This window comes from Lycorma delicatula, chromosome 3 (genome assembly GCF_047948215.1).
Source record: "Lycorma delicatula isolate Av1 chromosome 3, ASM4794821v1, whole genome shotgun sequence".
Lineage (NCBI taxonomy): Eukaryota > Metazoa > Arthropoda > Insecta > Hemiptera > Fulgoridae > Lycorma > Lycorma delicatula.
Window position 1 is genome coordinate 190,513,961 of NC_134457.1, and position 22,872 is coordinate 190,536,832.

At 30.5% G+C, this 22,872-nt stretch overlaps 1 protein-coding gene across 1 annotated transcript in view; it reads left to right on the top strand.

Moving 5' to 3' along the window:
• Positions 1-22,872, top strand: part of LOC142321264 (ras GTPase-activating-like protein IQGAP1) — a 110,695-nt gene that overhangs the window by 77,869 nt on the left and 9,954 nt on the right. The window contains exons 19-26 of the mRNA XM_075359261.1: positions 3,359-3,645; positions 4,685-4,814; positions 6,951-7,045; positions 9,070-9,295; positions 9,555-9,716; positions 18,249-18,428; positions 19,352-19,478; positions 21,867-21,990. Of these exons, the coding sequence (XP_075215376.1) occupies positions 3,359-3,645; positions 4,685-4,814; positions 6,951-7,045; positions 9,070-9,295; positions 9,555-9,716; positions 18,249-18,428; positions 19,352-19,478; positions 21,867-21,990 (1,331 nt within the window). The remainder of the gene's footprint in view (positions 1-3,358; positions 3,646-4,684; positions 4,815-6,950; positions 7,046-9,069; positions 9,296-9,554; positions 9,717-18,248; positions 18,429-19,351; positions 19,479-21,866; positions 21,991-22,872) is intronic.

The following is a 22,872-nucleotide window of genomic DNA, read 5'->3' on the forward strand; positions in this document are numbered from 1 at the left end:
TAAATTAATATGATGTATGTTGAAACTATTATCATATAACACAAAGTAGTTAATGCAGTTCATTATTACTTTACTGAATCTGCTTATCTCTCTGTTCTTTTGTTTTATTAAAAAAGTTCAAATTTCCATAAAATTTGAAAATATTTGCCTGCAGCTCTTCACCTTTCACCTTGTCTTATCTTTTTATGAAATTTATATTGGTATCATCATCCAAATTTCACCTTTTTTTTTTTACTAAAATTGCCTAGCTTTTCAACTGCAAGTCACTGCTAAAGTGTATATTTTCATATAATATAACATTAATGAATATCTTTAAATTAGACAAAATAAAAATATATTTAATTAATAAATAATAAGAAATTAGTTACAAAAAATAGATTTGTTCTGGTGAGGGAGAGTTTATGCAAATCAAAAAATATAGATAAATCTTTGTTATAATTAGTAATAATTATATAAATTATCTATAAAATTAAAATAAATTACGAAGTTTTTATTAGAACATTTTGAAAATTCTGTCTAATTCATGAATCTTATCCTCTATTATGAGTGTAAGAAAAGTAAAGCTAAAAGATTTGTAATACAATACATATTTACAAAATTGATGTAATTAACATTTTGGGTGCCACTTATTATTACAAATCACTTCTAGAAATGGTCACTTTTAGCATATTTCTAACATTTATATTTTATTTTTTTAATTAAAAAAATTATGTATATTATACGAGGAATATCTCTAAAGTAAAGACCGTTGGGAAATTTCTCTCCTTAAGGTTGGCAAATGTATGTTGTTCATGGCCATGCTAGTAATGTACACACTGCATTGTTGTCTGTAAGTTGTGTTGTAGTATCTTTGATTATATGTAAGTAAATACTTTATAAAATAAATAGGAAAATTGATGTTGCTGCCGACTAAAATACGTGGAGTCTTACATTTTTAAGCCATCAGAACGTTAAGCCGGCTGAAATGCATAGGCAGTAGGTTGCTGTGTACACTGATAATGTAGTGAATGAAAGAAACATTCGAAAATGGTATGAAAGGTTTAGAAATAACCGAATTAATGTCATGATGAAGAATGTTCAGGGAGGCAGTTTATAATCACCGAGGACTTGTTGAAATGCATCAATGATGAAATCAGAAAAGATCATCGTTCAATGATTTCAGACCTGGCCCTTCTTTTTCCTGATGTTTCAAGAGCTGTTTTTGGTCGCACTGTTCATCACCTATTCAGCTTCAGAAAGGTTGTGCAAATTCAGTGCTGCACATCTTAAAGGAACATCACAAAAAAATCCGAATTGATCTGCTTTGGAATTTTGTATGCACTATACAGTAAAAAGTAATGATTTCCTTAATTCAGGTGTTACCAGCAATGAAACCTGAATTTCGTATTACACACCAGAGAGAAAATGCCAGGCAAGTGAATGGTGTCAACCTCAATCACCAACCAGACCAACAAAGGTCAAGCCACAACGATTTGGACGCAAACTGATGGCCACAGTCTTTTGGGATCGGTTTGGTATACTGTTGATTGATTTCATGTCATGGGGAAGGAGTATAAATGTAGAAGCCTACTGCGAAACTATGTAAGTTCATAAGTTATGGCACGCCCATATGTTGCAGGTCCAGCACATGATTTACTGAGAACATTTGTAAAAGAAATTACAATCACCCACCATATAGTTTGGACTTAGCTCCTGATTACATTACCATTTGTTTGGGAAGTTGAAAGAATTTTTGACTGGTAAGCAATTAGCAGGTGACGATAAACTTAAAAATGCTGTTAATCAGTGGCTAAATGGACTGGCAGCAAAAGAATACAACTAGGGTATATGGAAGCTGGTGTATCGTTACAATAAATGACTTAATTCATGTGACAATTATGTAGAGAAGTAGTATAAGGTATGTAGTTAAATAGAAATAAAAAATATAAAGTTTTCTGAATAAATTTTTTTTTTATAATGAAACGGTCTTTACTTTAGAGATAACCTATCGTATGATTAAGTATCACTAACTTTTTATTTACACTCAAAATTGCTGTAACTTGTAACATTTATATAAATACTTATAAAATTAAAATTGGCAAGATTTTGATTAAGAAAAAAAATTGGAAATTGAGTATTTTTTTAAATTTATTTAAATTAAAATATTTAAAAAAAAAAAAAAATTAATTAAAAGTATGCATTTTTTTCTGATTTATTTTACTAGATAATTTCTGTAGCGTAATAAAAATATTGAAAAAATGTAAACATGTAGTTACAGCAAGAGGTTTTCCATTTGATTATAAATTTCTTTATGTATTCTGATGCATACACTATTAATTTAAATAGTGTTACATAATATCATGTGGTTACAAGTTACTTACAATATACAAGTAGTTACAAGTTTTATAATTTGTAATATTACAAGCCTTTAGCATTTTTCATTGATTAAATGAGACATTAATAGTATGTACGTGGTTCCCAAAGTGCTAACAAATATTAAAAATACATCTGGATTTTCCTGGCTTTCTGGGTCCTCTTGATAGATCCATTTCTAAGCTTTGTAGATTGTTAAATTTTGGTAAATATAAATTTTTAGATTTTATAAAATAAAATCAAAAAATATGAATGTCAGACATTTTTATTTAAAAGTTTGTCGAGATTGAGGTTAGACCTCAAATTCCTAATGTTGTTTATTTTCCCGATAAAAATATTAAGTTCTATACAATACTCATTCTAACGAATTATATCTTTAATTTATTACAGTTTTTTAAGGTAAAATACATTTTTTTTATAATTGGAATGTCCAGTGAACATTTTTTCTTACTATCAGAACATCTTTCTAAATTGAAGCACATTTGGAAAATAAGTTGTTTCCAAATGCTGTTCATCTATCGTCTATTTGTGAATCATAAGCATTGAGCTATTTCGTATGCATTCTGCTTGTCTCATCTTGGAAAAAGGCATTTTTTATTTATGTTTATTTTTTACATTTTAAATATTTATAACTGAAAATCTGTTAGTTGTGAGTTTGGTTTATGCAATTTTTTGAATCTGAAACCAGCAAAGATTTATAAAGATGGAATTGCAATATGTTATCTAAAATAAAAGGCTAGGCAAGCCATTTGAGCAAGAACAGATCATGACATTTGGACGGATAAAATGGCTCATGTGACTTCCACTTGCTGTGCATTTGAAGAAGTTTCTTGCATCTCAGTCCTATGAATATATGACAGTGTCATATTACTTACTATGTGGTCTATGGTGTAGATGTACTTGGATTTTACCTGGTATGATTTCTATATAGTAAAGTTCCATTTATTCATATTTTTAATGATATTGTGTTGTACTGTGTAAAGAAATAAGGGGTTTTGTATTTCAGAATGTTATTGCTGCTGGGAAAAAACTGAATGAAGCTGTATCAGGTACAACTGGATTAAAAGCATTATCAGCATCAAGTCGTCGTCAGTTATATGCCTATCAGCATTTGTTGTATACTTTACAAACTTCTCCTCATTATCTTGCAAAGTTATTGTTTTGTTTACCTCAAAATCGTTTTTCTAAATTTTTAAAGATTGTTATTTTAACGTTATTTAATTTTAGAACAACTAGTCGTGAAGAATATCTTCTACTTAAACTATTTCAGCATGCTCTTCATGAAGAAATAAGGTAAATGTATTGATGTAGTTATTATTTTATAAATAATTTAATGTTCATGTGTGATTTATTTCACAGTTTAATCTATAATGAAAATAGAAAAAACTATGAAACTAGTTTATTATTTATGAGATTTAATCAAACGTATCTTTACAACAGTACTGTAAGATGTAGAGTTTTTTTTACTAAATACCTTATCTGGTCGAGTTAAATAATTGCTCTGAAGTAATCTTGACTCCACGTTTTCATAGCTGAAAATATTTCTTTGAATCATCTTTTGAAATCTTGAACAGCTGCTTCCTTTTCCTTATTTTCTATTATATTTCCTCAGTAAAATGGCTAATGGGTTTTACATATTCAGTGCTAATCAGCAAACTGCTATGTAAATTACAAATCATATACATTTTTTTTGTGATGATAGAATTGCCTCTCACCACTCATGCATTTTTGGTCTTGTAGTGTTGTTTTACAGACTTCAGTTAATTCAAACTGGAATAGTACTCCTTTTTGATTATGTTGCCTGTTAAACTAAATTTATAATTTCAAAAAATATATGGTTTTTGGTACTTTCAATAATTTATGTGGACACTGTTTTTTGAAAACTAATTTTTACCCATGAAATGGAGATGCTATATGCGTTTGGGGTTAAGAGGTTTTTTTGTGTGTGTGTGTGTGTGTGTCACCATTTTTCTCAAAACTTCTGGATCGATTTTGATACGTTTTTTGCATTACATAGGTATCACTTCAGAGCAGGTTTTTAGACTAGTTTTACAGTTATAAGCCGCAAGGGGGCACTGCAGTAGATATGTTTCTTCAAAGCAGCTTCGTGGGTTTTTAAAAATTTTTAATTTTATCACTTGTTAACAGTAAAAATTATAGTAATTGATGTCTGTGAAAATGAAATTTTCCTTTAGATATTGTTACGCAATGTAATAGATCATTTGATAATAATGTTATAGACTAATATATGTTAAAAAAAAGAGATTAATGTATTAATAAAGAAATACAAAATGTTATTGTTGTTAATAATGAAATTAAATTTTTTTTTCAGATGTAAAATAATGAAACCATCTGATGTAGTAACTGGTGATCCATTAGTTTTAAATTTAGCTGTTAACTATGCAAGACAGCATAGTGGACAGAATACACTGCGACATATTTTGGGACCTATGGTTACTAAGGTTAATTTTTTTTAATATTTACTCCTTCAGCTCTTGTCTTAAGTTATTATTGTTGCATATTTTGATTTTTGTGGGGTATCTTTATTTTCATGAAATTATTATTAAGAATTAAAGTTACTCAAAGACATTCTGCTAATTTTGGAGTAAAACAATCCCCTCATTTCTTTTTGTTTAGTTTAACATATATATTTTTTATTATTTATTCTGTGTCTGAGCGTTTAATTTTTTTAATGAGATTGCATTTCAAAACATTAACGATAATATTTTCTTAACATATACATATATATAAACTATTAAAATATTTTTTTAAATTCCAAATAATATATCGCTTCAATCAGAAAATATTACTCTCAGAAAGATGAGTTTTTATTTTACCCATTTCGTTTATTAGAAGTATTATCATGAGAAAATTATAATGCAGTAAAAAGATGAATCTGATCTAAGTTGGAAACAATGAAATGACATTTTTATTTTGATCAAGAAATTTTTATATGTATTTTTGTGCTAGAAACTCTGAAATACAATGATAGAATTTTATAAGTTCATTGGAAGTATTAAAATCATATAAAATGAATATATTATCAAAATTTATAGACCAAAATAGTAGAAAAATTCTTCGTGATGAAATAATTCATTAAAACTGGTTTCCCATATGATAAATATGTTAAAAAATATGTTAAATATGATAAAAAATTTCAGACCTATGATTTATTTAGAAGAGAGAATGATATTAGTGTTGAAAAAGAAGTAGTGCAAGAAAGGGTTACAAAACCTGGAAGAGATAACAATCAAAATATATTAAAGAAATGAAAATATAAATACATTCAGATATCAATGTCCAAAATATAAAAATAGTTTTGTAAAATTTCAACTTAAATATCAACAGAAAAATCTAATCATATTGTTTGTTTCCTTTTCTTATACATGCCTTCTCTTTTGCAACTTAAAAATACACAAAACTCATAACATTTTTTGTTATGAAACCCCATACTATGTTATAGTGATGTGAGAAGTGAACTGAATAAAAGTACATCAGAATATGTACATTATATTCTTCATAATAAGTGTAAAATATATATAATAAAGCTCAAGAAATTAATTATTTGATAACGTATCTTAATAGTATTAAGAAGGTTAAATTTTATATGAATGAGAGAGGGAGGATAGAGAAAAATTCTGTGAAAAAAATAATTTTGATTAGATTTTACATGTTTTAATTAAACTTAAGTATTTTCTTCACAATCTTTGTAATATATTTAGTTCTGCATTATTTTTGAAAAGATTAGTGATGACTTTAATTTCTTTGGCTGCTGGACAGTATTTGCCAATTCTAGGATAACTTGCTCTTTGAAAACTTAGTGTAGTTCGTTATGTCAAAACTATTACTTGATCCAAAAAAAATTGGATTTTGGTCATTTTCTTAACTGCAGTAATAAGCCCTGCCCTCATTGAGTGCTTTTCAACCATATATCATAAGTGATACTTATTTTCATTGGTTCCAGAGTTATAGTGAAATAAAATTTTAGTTAATGAAATATTTTGATCTTACCAGGGAAAGATGCATCGGTTTGAATTTTGACTTCATTACTTTTTCTTTTTTTTAATTTAATTATATTGATTTATTAATAATTATTATTTTGTGATTATAAAAAAAAATTTACAATAAATAATAATTCAGTAACAATAAAAATAAAAAAATGTCAGAAGTTATTAGTGAAATAAAATTTTATGTACTTTTAAAAATGTGTATATGTAATTTATTAGGCATACAAGGAAGCCATGTGGTGTTCACTTCAGATTTTTTTATTGATAAATTATTTTATATGGAATTGTTTTTACCTTACTGAGGATTAAAATGTAATTCAGCTGGCTGTGTTATTACTTTAAGGATTTTATGAGAAAATAAAAGAATTGCTGTTCTTTTGTAATACTGAAAACCCTTTTTTTTATTGCTTATTAGTTATTGATCCATTTCGCAATTAAGTAATAATTATATAGGATACACCATTTCAAGATAATAGCTAATTTGGGTTTTTGTAAGTGTAATTTTGGACTTTAAAATCTTTTATTATGTTAATATCTGTTATTTATTCCCTTACAGCTGTAGTCTTGATTTACTTTCTATCATTTGTCTAGGTGTTAAACAACAAACAGCTTTCTATTGACACAAACCCTGTAAATATATATAATAAATGGAGAAATGAAATGGAAATGGATTCTGGCAAACCATCGTAAGTTACTTTTTAAATTGAAATACTAAATTTTTAATTACATTTAAGATACAAATTGTAAAGAAAGTAATATAAAAGATTTTCTTTTAAAAACAATATTACTTTGCAAATGAGTTTTAAGAAATGAATATGAAAATAATTAAGAAATGAATAAACAAATCCTGAATTTTTGCATCCTGTGTTCATAAATATGAGCTCAAATTTTCATTAATGCCTATGATGTTCTGATCAAGATTTTACCACAGTTTTCCTTAATATTACTCAGGAAATGCTGGAGCAGTTTCTGTTTTTCCATGGAGTAGTACATTTAGACATACCTGACATGATCTACATAATGTATTATGTACTAATCAGAATAAAATATTTGTTTGATACAATTTTATATTTGTGTGAAATTAATAATTATTTTTCATCTAAGCTAAAAATTATTTTAAATTAACAAGATCAACATAATCTACATAAAAGTTTGATAATAATTGCAATGTGTGGTTTCACAATGCTGCAGAAGTATGAGTTGAGTATCTAGTGATTTATTTTTTAATGATTTTTAATTACCATTTGAAGATTCTAATTAAGATTGCCAGATGAAATATCAAGGACTACAATAAATTAAATAAGCAAGTTTTTGTCTGAGTTGGTGCATATCCTATATGTACATGTTGATACATATTCCTGTGAGGGCAGCATTTTTCAAATCAAACAAAGAAAGTTGGAGATTGAAAACAGAATCTCAGCTGCTAGAAAGAACATTGCCTGTATCTATTAGAATGTCCATGATTTTTTAATGTTTTACTGCTTGATTGATCTGTTCACAGTCTAATTTTTTCATGTTCTGACAGAATATTCCTTACTGAATATCTATGTTGCTTTGGTTTTTCATCTTTTATGAAGGTAGATTTTTCTCTTTATTTTTCCCTGCCCCCCCAGAGTCAGACACGCACTCAATCAGAAACTCAGCTCTGGGGGGTGCTATTGCCTCAAGCCACCTAGGCAATAACCCTGGGCCTGGCTATGCCGTTCCCAAGACCCCACCCAGGCAGCCAGCACTCTGTCTGTTCTGCCATGCCTCAAATAAGGAGATCCTTGCAGGGATTCCGGTCTTTATCTTGCCTCGTCTCAAATGGGGAACCCCCAAAGGGATCCCCCACTGGGATTATGGTCTTCATTTTTCCCCAGGTGGTTCCAGAAGTAGTCCCCGCCCGATCATCGAAAGTGAGATGCCGAAGCATCCTACCCCTCCCGGATAGGGCTGTCCCAGACTGGAACCGTGTGGTATCCAGGTGCAGCAGCAGCAGCCAATCCTCATACTGCATAGGTAATTTTGCAACCCCGGCCTCCAGGGGCGTGTCCATGCACATTACAGAAAGAACATCTGGCCTCCCAGCAACAGTCCTTCCTGACATTGCCAGCCCTCCCACAATTAAAACAGTGACTGGTACAGTCCGGGCCACTACACGCTTTTACCTTGTGCCCAAAACTGGATTTGCATAAGTTATCAGAAATTACATATTTCAGATTCATTTTAATTTCATTGGATAACCAAAGCAGTTGGGAAAAAAATGAATACCATACTATCATTAGGTTTGTATTATAATTGTTAATGGATTCAACATCCATGAAAAAACAGTACATCCAAAAGAGCATTTCTTATAAATTTATTGTACAGAGTATTTTTATTTAAAAGGCACACAAATGTGGTTACTTATAAAAACATGAAATATTTCATAGACTATCTCTATGGGATCATGTAATGAGCTTTGCAATTAAGAAATGTGTATTTTTATGATTATACTCTATAAGACTGAATCAGAGTAATTTATATGATTTGGGTATTTTGATGTAAATTTTCCTTATTAGGAGAAAGAGATATTAGCTAAGATCTTTAATTATATACATGTCATTTTCTCCATTTTTGTAATTTTGTTTTAGTAAGTTACTAATATTTTGATACCTTTTATATAATTAAATAATTAATTAGATCAAAGAAAATAATGTTTACATTTTATTTTAATTCTTGTTTTCAGTAATCTTCCATATCCTGTCACACAAGAACAAGCTCTAAATTATGAGGAAGTCTGTAAGAGGTTAAATAATAATATTGGCTTATTAAAGTCAAATGCATTAACATTTATAAATCATATTATGAAATCAAAGGCAGCTATTCCATACGGTTTATTGTTCATTGCTAGAGAATTAAGTTTTGGACTGCGGAATAAATTTCCAGATATTCCTGAAAAGGAAGTTCTTAAAGTAAGTTATTTTATTTAAATTACAATTACATGATCTGTATTTAATATTAAAAGAAAACTTTTATCCGGCAGTATGTCAGTTAATTGATGTGTGGATATGTGGATGTTGGTTTTGTGCTGGGGATCATTCTTAAATGTTACATTTTTTTAACTTCTTTTTTTACATTTAATTATGTATATGTTTCTTTTTTAATTGTAAGTATGACTTGATTTGTATGAGAAATTTATTTTTGATATTATTGTTAATGTACTGTTTCCAGGTTATTGGTAATTTAATATATTATCGATTTATAAATGCTGCAATTGTTGCACCAGATGCATTTGATATAATTGGTCCTGAGCAAGCATTATTATCAAATACTCAGCGTCATAACCTTGCAAGCATTGCAAAGATATTACAGTTTGCTGCATCAAAGAAAGGGGTATGTTGTTGCTAGCTTTTATCCTATAATTATGTTGATAATAATGCAGCTTGTAAAACCATTTTCAGGTGAATAAGTTAAGAAGAATATTATTGCTCAGATTTTTTTAATTTTAAGAAAATATGTTTGTCAAATTTATTTATATTTGGTTATTCAATTTATGGTAGTGAAATTGGGGCTAGGGTTATTTTTATACCATGATACTATTGATTTCATTAAATATGCTGCTTAGGGTGTACATTGAACCTTTTATCCTTAAGAATCAAAATACACTAATACACCACTGGGGTTTTTTACACTAAATAGGTCAGTTGCTTTCTTTCTACCTGATTTTAGTTTGTTTATTTGTGAAGTAGACTTGGAAACTTAAAATTTGGAAGATAGAAGGTACAGCTTCACCAGTTAGTTGCCTGACTTAAATTTCAAAAAAGTATTCAGTCAAGTTGATGCTGCTACTAAAGATCCTGTTATTCTGGAAGAAGAGAAACCTGTTCTTCCCTTCAGTTCTTTGTATGATACCAATTTTTACAATGATCATTTATAAAAAAAAAAATTTATACACCAGGTCTTTTATGATGCAATTTTGTTGGTGTTCCATGCCTGAGTCTTTGAAATACATATACATGTCAACTACAGAATGGACCATAATGGGTTTTTAGCTATACTTTTTATCTTTAACTAATTTCTAATGGCTCTTTTGACTAAAATTTTCCAAATTCTGATGAAGTTTTAAATTTTAATGAAATTATTTTGCTTTATAATAATAATGGGAATTTCTTATTCAGATTTTGTTTTTACATTAACATTATTTAGGAGAAAACTGTTAATACTGATAACTGCCTTTAGAGAAAACCTTCTTACAATTTACAATAAAAAATAAAATTTCAAACTATATTCCTGGTCACAAGACCAATGGAGTTGTAGAACATAAAAGCTTTTCATAATTAACAGAAATTTAATTGCATTTCTGTAGTATTTTGAATGATAATTCATAAAATATATAAAGGTTATTACTGCGTAAATAAGCCCTTTTTTTTTCAATAATAAGGAAATTTCTCAAGATGGGATACCTGAAGATAAAAAATTGCAAACAAAACAGCGTTGTACGAGGGTTATTCAGAAAGTAAGGAACATTTTGGTATTTTAAAAAACCAAGTACAAGAAAAACTTTAATATATACACGTGAAAGAGGGACTAAAATATTACTTTTCAACATAATCACCATACAAATTCAGGCACTTATCATAGCAGTGGACGAGCTTTGAAATTCCTGTGTCATAGAATTTTCCCGCCTGTGATCTCAACCACTCAGTGACGCACCCATCTAGCACAAAATTTATGGTAGCCTAGCTTCTGTGAAACAATTTCAAACAATAAAGTCCGTGAAACTTGTGCGAAACATAGAGAAAGCTCAGTTATTGTGAAATGGCGGTTTTCACGAATCTTTTCGTCAACTTTGGAGACCAGATCGTCAGTCAAAATGCTCGGACGTCCACTCTTCTCTTTATCGTGAACGTTTGTTCGGCCATTTTTAAACTGAAAGCATCACTTCCTGACAGAACTTTCACTCATTACGTTGTTCCTGTACACGTCACACAGTTCCCGATGAATTTCTATTGGTTTTAAGTTTTTTCCAACAAAAAACAAATCGCAGACCGCACCTCACAACTGGCGGGATTTTTTATTGCAGCACATATTTCAAATTTGTATATAAAAAAAAAGGGCAGTGCGGAGATGTTCCTGTTGTCATGGCTGGACGCTGACTGAGGTGCCGAGCACAAGCACACCAATATATACGCGATTGGCGGCGTCAGGTGGAAACGTTCCTTACTTTCTGAATAGCCCTCGTATATATTTCAGGAGAAGCTAAAGAGTATACAAAAAAAAAGTTGACATTGGTAATTCTTTTCTGGCATTGGTTATTCATTCTTATAAAAAAATGATTATACCTAATTAAAATAATTTAGGTAAATTACCTTAGTTTTTTTTTTTAAGGTGAGGAGAGTAATTTATGATGGAGTTTTATTGTAAAATTATCATTGTATGTTTAAATTAACCAAAGAAAATTTTAAATATTGAAAAAATCTCCTTTTTTTAATTTTTTTCTGCTCCCCCACCACCAAAAGTTACCTCCCAAGAGATGTTTTTTTCTGTTTACTATGTTAAATGGAAGAAATAAAAAAAAAATGCACAACCAATAAAAAGTTAGTTTAGATTTATTTTTGGGGGTTGTGGGTGAATTTTTATAAATTTTTTTTGTAATATTATTACTGAAGTTTATTATTTAACTTTTAATTATATTAAAAGTTATTAATATTATTTTAACATTTAATAATATTAAAAGCTGAAAACAGAAAGGTTTTGAAAAATTAAAAAAATCTATATTTTTAAACTTTGATCAGCTGCCCCACTCACAATATTGCCGACAAAGTATTTTATCGGACAGGAAGTCTTATTCTTTAAGACTTTGGGGTTGGTGTCCCCATGGCCCTAGCTTCTGCAACTTTTTTTCCCATGGCACTTTGTAATCCACACACACAACACCAAAAATACTATACAGATTACAACATACACCCTTACACAACATCTTAAACTATCTCTTATACTTACATTCTGTAGTGTTGTGACACCTTATGAAACACAACCATAACCCATGGCGGAAACTCCACCCATCATGCTGATGGGTGGATGGCTGTACATAGTGAGTCTCGAACGATGTCCTCTGGTCATTCGATTGAATTCAGTTGTATGAAACCCTAGCCCCAGTACATGTGTCCTCTGCTGGAGTGATCTGTTATATCGCCGGTACTTGTGGGAACCATATGTCAATCCTAATCAAAAATCCTCAGTAGTTGTTGGTCCACTTGAAAAAACCAACAAACCCAGGAGCTTAAAATCAAATTAAATTCAAATCCTCATCACCATCTCGAGATATCTTTGAGGATATGGTGGCAAATGAAGTGCCAAAGAAACAAAGCACTAACTAAAACTGAAAGTCTTAAACACTAAAAAGAAAAGCTGGATAATATTTGATAAATAATTCACAGTGTTTTACATATAGCAGGAAAAAACTAATTTTATGTGTATAAATATTCTTTGGAATGTTTGTAGTCTCCATTTCTGACATGAGGATATCAAAATTCTACAAAAGGAAGAAAATCCATTAATCCTGTGTCTGCAGGAAACTTGCCTCCATCCCCAGGATGAAGTTTCTTTTCACATATATGTCTGCAAGAGATGCGGTCATCCAGCTGAGTTTAGAGGTGTGGCTGTTTTCCTAAAGGAAATCAAATTGGTCATGCGGATTCCATTGGATACAAACATCTTGCAGTCTCAGTAAAAATATTGGCACTATTTAAACTGAATTGCTGTATTTTATATTTTTCGCCAAATTCCAATAATGATGAAGATGCAGTCTGTTTTCACAGATTCCCTTATCCTGCCTAATAATTGCCGCTTTCAGTGTCCATCACTCTTCATGGGGCTCAAGATGATGATGAGCCCCAAGGCACTATAGTTGATTGACTGAGGCAGAACTTAGATCTCTGCTTATTGTACACATTGTAAACATTTATGTCATCTTCATTAGGAATATTTTCATGCATCAATCTGTCCTTGTGTTTAGCATCCATATTCCTATGTCTTACCTGGTGCATTTCCAATAGTGACCACAAACCAGTTATCTCAGTTGGTAATAGTGATTTGCCTCGTTGACAAAGGATGGTTCAAAAAGTGGACAGGAATAGATAAAAGGATTCCTTTGGCCGATACGTCAAGAGTGATCCACCAACTTTCCATGTGTACATACCTGATACTCCAATAGTGTAAATGAATTTATCCTTCTAACATCTGGAAAGCCAAGGCGGCCTGCTGTACCTTGGTGGTATGAAGACTGTAGGCATGCAGTAAGGGATATCACAGGGTTTAATGTAATTTTAATCGAAGACCTACAACTGAATTGCTCTGTGCCTACCGCAATCAAGGGCTGTTTGCCTTTGAGTGTTTTGGTGTCAAAATTGGAAATTATGGTTGGATTTTATTGGTACCATTTCCCAGACAATTCCATCATCGGTTGTATGGAGAAAAGTTCGGGTCATGTGTGAAGACTCGTGAAATGAATTAAACATTTCATCTTCTTTTGATGAGCTAAGAGGTATGCCTTGAGAAAATCCTGTGACACTTTCTCCAAAAATGATATCAGGCTCAGTATGTTATCTTATCTCCCGATACTGCATTACATCTTTTGTCTATCTATAATAAAATATACTTTGACCAGGATTTCCAGTTTCTTAGTCAGAAGTATTGGTAATGAAACCTGATAAAGATAAATCATGCCGTTCAAGTTACATCCTGTATCTTTAATCAGTACGCTGTGTAAGTTAATGGTAAACCATCGTCTAGTGTGGTACGTTGAAAAAAATGCCGTAACTGCTTCCGAACAAGGCTGTTTTTGCCAAGGTAGATCATCTATCATCATGTAGTTGACCTTGAATCTGTCATTTAAAATGCCTTTCTACTTCAACACCTCATTCCTGAATTTTTCAATGTGTAGAAGGCATATGACACTGCTAATATGAGGAGTTATGAGAGGAGAATCCTAAATAAATGGCATGAATGAGATATGTGAAGGAATTAATTTGCATTTATCAGGGGTTAACTCTTACTTCGTGCATTCATAAAGAACATGATAAGATGTCATCCAATTGTCCACACTGAGGACACGTCCCATAATACACCAGGCCGAATTTCTGCAGGCTCTTCCTAAAAGCACCATGGCCGGAAAGAAATTGTGTCACATATTTATTAGGGTGTACCCAAGAGGCATCCTACAAAACACATTTGGAAAGAGATCATGCGTATAACGCCCACCCTCTGTTTCATCCCATCTGACTTGACACAAGGCATTGCCATGTTCAATTTCTCGAACTTTATCTTAAGTCAACTCGCCGGACTTTTTAGCAACATACTGCTGCATCTTCTCAGACGCATTCAAGTCTATTGGTTTCATGCCTACAATCACCAAGATTGTTTCCCGTGAAATAGTACAGTAACCACCTGTTACCATTAACAATATTAGGCATTGAACCCTTAACAGTATGTCACAATAGCTTTTATATTATAGCCTATCTGCCCATACAGGTGCCGCATATAGCTTAATAGCCTCGCACACGCCTTTATACAGGATGTTCATGGTCTTAATTAAGACCCCAATCAGGATTGACCACATGTCAAATACCGAATTAGGTACAACAGGTGTTCTCTGTGACGTATTGAAGGTGCTTCTTAAATTGCAGTTTATCCAGAAACACTCTGAGGTACTTTTGAACCTGAACATACTTTATATACTAGCCTGCCATCGAAACACAGATTTGCCAACTTACTGCCAAACAGTCTTTGAGGAGCATCATCATGGTCTTTTCCAGGCTAAACGTCATCTTTTGTTGATGATCCCTCAGCTCAAGTACCCTGCAGGCCTGAGTAGCTTCGAGTTTCTGCCTCCCTCTGCGAGCATCCTTTGACCAGCAGGAGCCCATCATCAGCATAAGCCACAATGTAACACCCGCTGGGCAACCTCGACCGCAGAAGAGAATTGAACTCCACCAACCACAACAAAGGACCCAACACACTGCCCTGGGAATAACCCTTGGACAGCGTCTTTCCTACCTCATGGCTGCTCTCATGGAGCAGCACATCCCGATCACTTAGGTGACTTTGTATGACCTACAATTCAGTCACAGTGGCAGTTATTTAAGTTATGGTTTTACCCAATTGGATGGAAAGTCACGTGTTTGCTTTCAAGGCCTCTCCGATGAAAGCATGAAGACATCAAAATTAATTCATCACATGAAAACTAAATATGCAGATCATCAACGGAAACCATTGGAATTTAAAAAAAAGAAAATGACATAGTTTGAGAAATCAACAAGCTTCTATTTGTAAATCAAATTATACTGATAAAAGTACACTTAAAGCATCTTAGCATTAAGAATAGCCAAGATTTCCAAACCCAATACAATCTCAGAAAACAAAATATTGCCTGCTGCAATTGTTGTCAATGTTTTAATAGGCATGTATGAAAAAACTTCCACTTTCTGTCAACACATAATCAAGGATCAATGACATGGCTGCTGATGTTTGCAATCGGACAATTCAGCAAGTGAGTTCAAGTGAATTTTGTAGTAATCAATTTGATGAATCAACAAATGTGGCAAATATTTCTTAGTTCTTATGTTTTGTGAGATATGACTGCGATAGTGACAGTTCAGTCAAAGAAAACAGTTGTTTTACAAATCAATACCTGGTCATGCAACATGACAATGTCTTTTTGATATTTTTTATGAAGCTACTAAAAAGGTGATGCAAAGGCAGTAACAGGAAAGAACAGCAGATTTCTGTAAAAAATTAAAAGATCGTCTTATACCAAGGACAAAATGGACGCACTGCTTCCTTCACAGACATGTCGTCTCCACAAATACATGCTGAGAAATCTCAAACAAATTCTTTGTAAAGCTGTAATAATGGTTAATTTTATTTAAAGGTGACTATTACAGCATAGGCTGTTTGCTAAACTGTGCGATAAGACAGACGAAAAGAAAACGAATTTCTTCTTTTCCATATAGAAGTCAGATGGTTATTCTGGTGGAATGTGTTAACCTGATTATTGTAATTTTGATGTGAATTGATAATATTTTTCCAGGATAAACAAATGCCATCGCTAATCTTAATTGTTTTTCAGAGTAATGAGTATATGTTGCTGTTGGCTTATTTAGCTGATGTATTTTTGCATTTAAATGTCTTTAATGTTGTTAATTTATAAGGATGTGTTAATAACATTTTATTAATGACAAAGTTTTTGCTTTGATTAAGAAGTTTGATATATGGATTATTCATCTTCAAACCAAAAATTTTGATATGTTTGCACTCACTTCAGATTATGATAGAAAGATCTGGATGATGAAGACACATTCACCACAGATGCACCACATTTTGAATAGCATGAAGGTGCATTTGTGTAAACTAAAAATCCAGTTAGCAGATTTCATTTGCCAGCAGATGAAAATGATTTATTGAAGAGATAGGTACTGAATCTATTTAGTGAAAAAATTATCGTCCATCCTCTGAAATAATTACCGTTCAGATATTACTCCAGAGGATGATATGTATGAAGTGTAGTCTTGTAGTCTCAGGTTGATCATTTTTGAGATGTGAGATTAATTGAAATCCACCACCAAACAATCCAGTATCTTAACATCTATGATCTAGTATTCAGATCTGCATAAAAGTAACTAACTGCCTTTACTAGGACTTGAACGCTGGAACTCTTGACTTTGAAATCAGCTGATTTGCAAAGACACACACCACTAGACCAACCTGGTGGGTTTTAGTGTTTAGTCTAAATGTATTTATTACCACTCATATTAACTCGCTCTTGGACTATGTATATGAGATTCGTGGTACGGAACCTTTCAATCGAATTTTGAAGCACTTCCGCTTATCCATTCGCTCAGAAATTTTGCATAAGGTTTGCTCCTGATGGCAACACATTTTAGCTACATTTTCAAGTTGCTAAGATGCGTTAATTAGTGAAAAAATGGATTTTGAACTTATGCAACCTTGTTTACGGTAATATTTTTTTAGTGAAAGATAACCTAAACCTGTTTTGGTAAGTTTGGATTTCAAATTCGCGAACAAAGTTTTGGGAAAATTTAGTACTTCTTAGACGAAAATCGCAAATATCAAAAACGGTCGGTCTCTGGAAAACTTTTTTGACTCCCCTGCCAGAAAACTGTTCTCCCAGTGGTACCCGCCGGTTGATAATATTTTCCAGTGCCCCAGGGCGCCGTTCAAAAATTGGGGAGGGGGTGTGATAGGGTATCACCGTAATATCTCGGCAACCGCTTCTCTGATTTTCGTGATTCAAACGGGGTATGTATCAGCATGTTGAGCGCTAACTGTTTAACGCATCGGAGTAAACTCTTCATCGACCGGATCTTGGTTATCCAACTTATTTTTTAAAATCGTCAATTTGAGTTATCAGGAAAAGCTTACAACGAGATCATGAGATTTAATGCTGAAATCTTTACAGGATATTAACCTGTGAATTCCTTCATAGAATTCAAATTCTGAAGTTTGATTTTGTAGGCTTAATTTCTGAACCACAAAGTATTGTTTTTTTTTACATTTCCTGAACTGCTTAAGCTAATTAATTTCTCTTCTCCTTTAAAGACTAGGTTAATATATCAGATGTAACAATTTTTTTGTTGAATATTTTCTGTTTGCACATTGTAGTACATGAACTATTACACAGATTATACAAGAAAATTGGATTTTATATGACATTACTGATTGTATGTTTGAAAACAGCATATATAAATTCAATAGTTCCAAAATAATTATGATAAATAAATTAAGTATTTTGTAAACTTATATTGTTCTTTTTAAGTTTAATTTACTTTTTTGTAGTTAAATCATAGGATAGTTTATTTAAACGTATTGATTTGTATAATAAAATTAATTTAAATATTTGTACAGTTTGGAGATGAGTCTCCACATCTTCAGTGTCTTAATTCATTTTTAATTGATTGCCATGAAGTCTTCAAACAGTTTCTTCGTTCTTGTTGTGATGTTGAAGATTTGGAAAGACACTTTTCTGTGACAGAATTTACTGAAGTAACACTTATTAATCAGCCTACTATTCACATTACATTAATGGTTAGTATAATAATTTTTTTTTTTTTTTAATTGCTCTTTATGTTAGGTTTTCATAACCGTGCAATTGTAGGCAAGTTGAATTGAGACTTATGTCACATCAAAAAGCTTTTTTCTCCTTTTAAATGAATTCTTTACCCCACAGCATAAACCAAGATACACTTAGCCAATCTGTATTTCTTAGTGATTTAGTTATTTATAGAAGCATAGGAAGAGTTAAACTTAAATATTACCTTTTATTAGCTAATCTCTAAAGGGGAAAGAGTGCATCATTGTTAAATAGGATTTAATACCAATTAAGATTTTTTTTAATGGTCGTTTAAATGGATTTTAATTTGTACAACTATGGAACGTTTTTGTATCAGTTCAGTTAGTGTATAAATAAATGATGAAAGCATTTGAAATTAATTTAAATAATTATCTTATTAAATGTCAATATCATCCATAATTTTTATATTATGATTAAGGACATCATTGTTTTTAACATCAGAGACTATTTTACAGTTTCATATATATTTATTTACCTGCAGATTTGCAAAAAAAATACTGCTTGTCTCTTTATCAAAGTGATAAAAACAGTAAATTACATACATCATTATTTTTGTAAATTATAACAATGTGACAAACCATTATTTACTTTTTTCATAAATTCACTTACCAGGATTCATTTTGAAGGCTGTAAAGAGGGTTTATTTTTAAATTTTAATAAAATAATTGAATTTAAGTTAAGGTAAAATTTAAATCTAATTAACTCTGGCCTTGTGTAAAAGCAGAAAAAACCATAATTCTTTTATGCTTAATTTTTAGACAACTTTAACTGCAATGTACACAAATACAATATTTGAAGTCAGTTTTACTTATGTAGAGAATAATGTAAGAGATGAATAAACATATTTATAATACTGACTGTTTAATATTTGTTTTAGGAACTAAGAGAGATGCATAAGCTTCTTGTGGAATTTGCTGACCAGATAGCCCCAGATCCCCATGACTCATTGCATGAATTGCTTGCTGATCTTGGTCCAGTACCAACAGCTGCACAACTTATGGGGTGTAAGTTTTAATTATTTAAATGTATGTTTTGTTGTAATAAGTTTACATAATAATTTAAAACTTGAATGATTTAACAGATGTGAGTTTTAATATATTCGTTAATTATAAAGTTGTAATTTGTTCTACTCAAGTATTTAGTCACTTCTAACAGTATATGCATTATTTCATTATCATTAAGAATAATTGATCTTTAAACTTTCACTAGTAGAAGAATTACTATCTGATAATTTTTGCTTTTCTGGGTTTTTACTTTACTTGGCTATATAAAATCATTTTAACTTTCACCTTAAAAATTCACTTTCATTTTTTTAAAATTATTTTTCTTGGTACAGATTAATTCCTATACTGTTACAATCTGCGAAAGATTTTTTTTTGGTTTTATTGTGTTGTAAGTGGTCACCTGCCAAGGGCTTATCACTGACTATTTTGTGACACTGAAATCCAAGATATATAGTTGGATTTTCATTGGACATGCTGAAATCATTAAATCTCTATATGACTTTTGTATGTATAACTTCACCTTTGTCACTGAATGTATCAAGAACAATCATTGATGAAGGATTGCTATTCTTCTTAAGCATTGTTTCTGTTTAGCATTTTTTATTTTGTTTTGTGTTTCTTGTAAGGAAGTAGTTTCTTCTCATACTGTTAGTTGCAACTAAAATACTTACTCAGAAATATAATTTTGATAACATGCTGGATAAAAATGTCTTAAATTATAACTTCAGTACTAACTTTTCACACTTTTTCTGAATAACATTACATTACATTCAACATGTCATATAATTTATTCTGAAGTGTAAAAATGACCTGAAGGCTAATTGTAATATTGAATTCTCTAAGAATTCTGTAGTATTGAGATTTATGAAACAAGAATTGTAAAAAATTGAAGTAAATTTATTTGAAGATAAAAAATTATATGTTATATTTGCTGTTCACTTATTTTTACTTTCCTGGCATCATAGCTCTTCAGAGCTAACATAACCCCACCTTATATTAAGCTCATTGCATGTGTGCGTGCTTATCTTCCCAAGTAAAAAAAAAATTGCCACAAAATTCCCCCTTCCTAAAAACCCAAGGAAAAACTAACTTTGTATCTATTGCATATTTTTTAACTATGCCTAGGAAGACATTTTCCTAGGCATAGTTAAAGTGTAAGCAACCCAAAAAAAAAATATATATTTTGGGGGCAATATTCAAGGTGTAGAAGCCAATCAAAATTTAAAAATATCAATTTTTGGAATTTTTCAAAACTTTTTTGGGTTTAAAAATGTATTAATAAATAAACTTTTATTAATATTACAATAGAATTTCATAATTCACCCCATCCCAAAAAAAGAAATCTTTAGTAACATTTTTATTGGTTGTACAATTTTTTTAGTTTAATTTAAAATAATAAATGTAGCAAATCAAAAAAATAATTCTTGGAAGGAGATTTTGGAGATGGGAGAGCAGAAAAAAATTTAAAAATATAATTTTTTTTTAATTAAAGAATTGCATTGTATTTAAACATATAATGATAAATTTACAATAAAACTTAAATTATTCCCAACCCCAAAAAAATAAATCTTGGGTAACTTTTTCATGCGTAATTATTTTTCCACTACATAAGATTAAATAAATAATCAATATCAAGGAAGTTTACAATTTTGTTTTAAGATTTCTTTTCAGATGATTCATTTTAAAACAATGTTTTAAAATTAATAGAGCAACTGTTTTTTTAAGAATAAGATGTTAAACTCTTCTTAATCCTGAGTAACATTGTGTACTTATTAACTGTCAAAGCCAGATGGTTGTAGGGGACCTCACATGAGGCACAAAAATTACTCACAAAAACATTGACAACCATTCTTAAGAATAATAAGCATCTTGAAACGTTAGGAGGATGATAAATTAATTGATTTCCTTGCAGATTGATTATTCCTAAACACCTTAATGTTTTAGGGAGTTGAATTCTGAAAAAAAGGATGTAAAATAAGAATAAAATACTACTATACAAAGCCATTTTTAATAAACAAGTTCTGGTAGGTCACCAAAGTTAAGAATGCTTGTTACAGTTCACTGTGTTGTTGGAAATTTTGTTGCAGGTAGTGACTGTAACAGCCAATGTCTTCAAAAAAGCGTCTCATGTCAGGCTCACCTGGAGAGTGAGAAACTAATTAAAAATCTTATTTAATGTTTGTGAAGCATTTATAGTCACTTACGGTTTAGAAAGCCCTGCCATCAAAAAGGTTTCCTTCTTTCTATTCTTTCATAATAAAGTATTTTGCCTACAGGTGTGTTGGTGTAGGCGCTGCATTGACATTAATTAAGATTGAATTTTAGTGGGGGTTTTCTGTTGTCATTTTTTAAATCTTTAAAAAACTCTTTAATTAAACTTATTTACAGATGTATGTGATGATGTATCTGATGCAGAACGACATTTGGCTCAGACACAGATATGCCTTACTTTAACAAATAAATTTGAAGTTATTGAAGATGATAAAACTGATTTAACCAAATTATTTATCAAGTAAGTCTGTTTATTGTATCAGTTTTTATTCTAATATAAATTTATTTGTTCCAAATAATAGAAATAATTTTCTTTGATATTTTTATTATTAAAAATGTCAAGTTTATATTTAATTTCAATATATAAATAAAAAAATATATATATATATATATATATATATATATATGGAACTCTGAATAGTAGAGTTTAACAAAATATTACAGTTGAGTTTATTTTATGCTTCTCATAAGAATTTTTGAATGATTTTGTATTTGCATTCATATATTACAACTTTTCATATTTAAAAATAGAACTTATGTTAACTTGGAATATGGCTGTATGAGGAAAGTCTTGGAGTTGGGGAGTTCAAATAAAAGTATGTGAACACTGATTATATTTTAGTAGACGAAAAATAGTAGATAAGTGGTAAACTTTTTAAAATTATCAGCACAAAATGTTTATGTATTTTTTTATATTTGTTTGTTACTGTTTTATTTAATTTTCCATTGTTCTACTTTGGTTACATCAAGTTGATGTATATTACACCTGTTTGAATAACAGAATTTTCGGCGTAGATGAGAAGTTTCAAAGTGCTAAAATTTTTTGTTTATTAATCATTTTCTAAAAGATTTTTTATAAAAGTAAATTAAAAAAATGTTATGGGGTTATATGACAGAGTATCAAAAAGAGTAAAAAATTTTGTTTTCGTAAAAATAAACTTCATAATAAAAACTCACCTTAAGGTCAAAGTATTCAGTTTGGATCATGATTTCAGCAGTACCTCTTTTCTGTGTTTTAAATGAAATTAAATGAGTAATAATTTTTGACCAAATTATTTTTCTTTTTTTGTAATTTTTTTATTAACAATTAATTTAAATGGTAGTTTTGTGTATTTTTAATTAT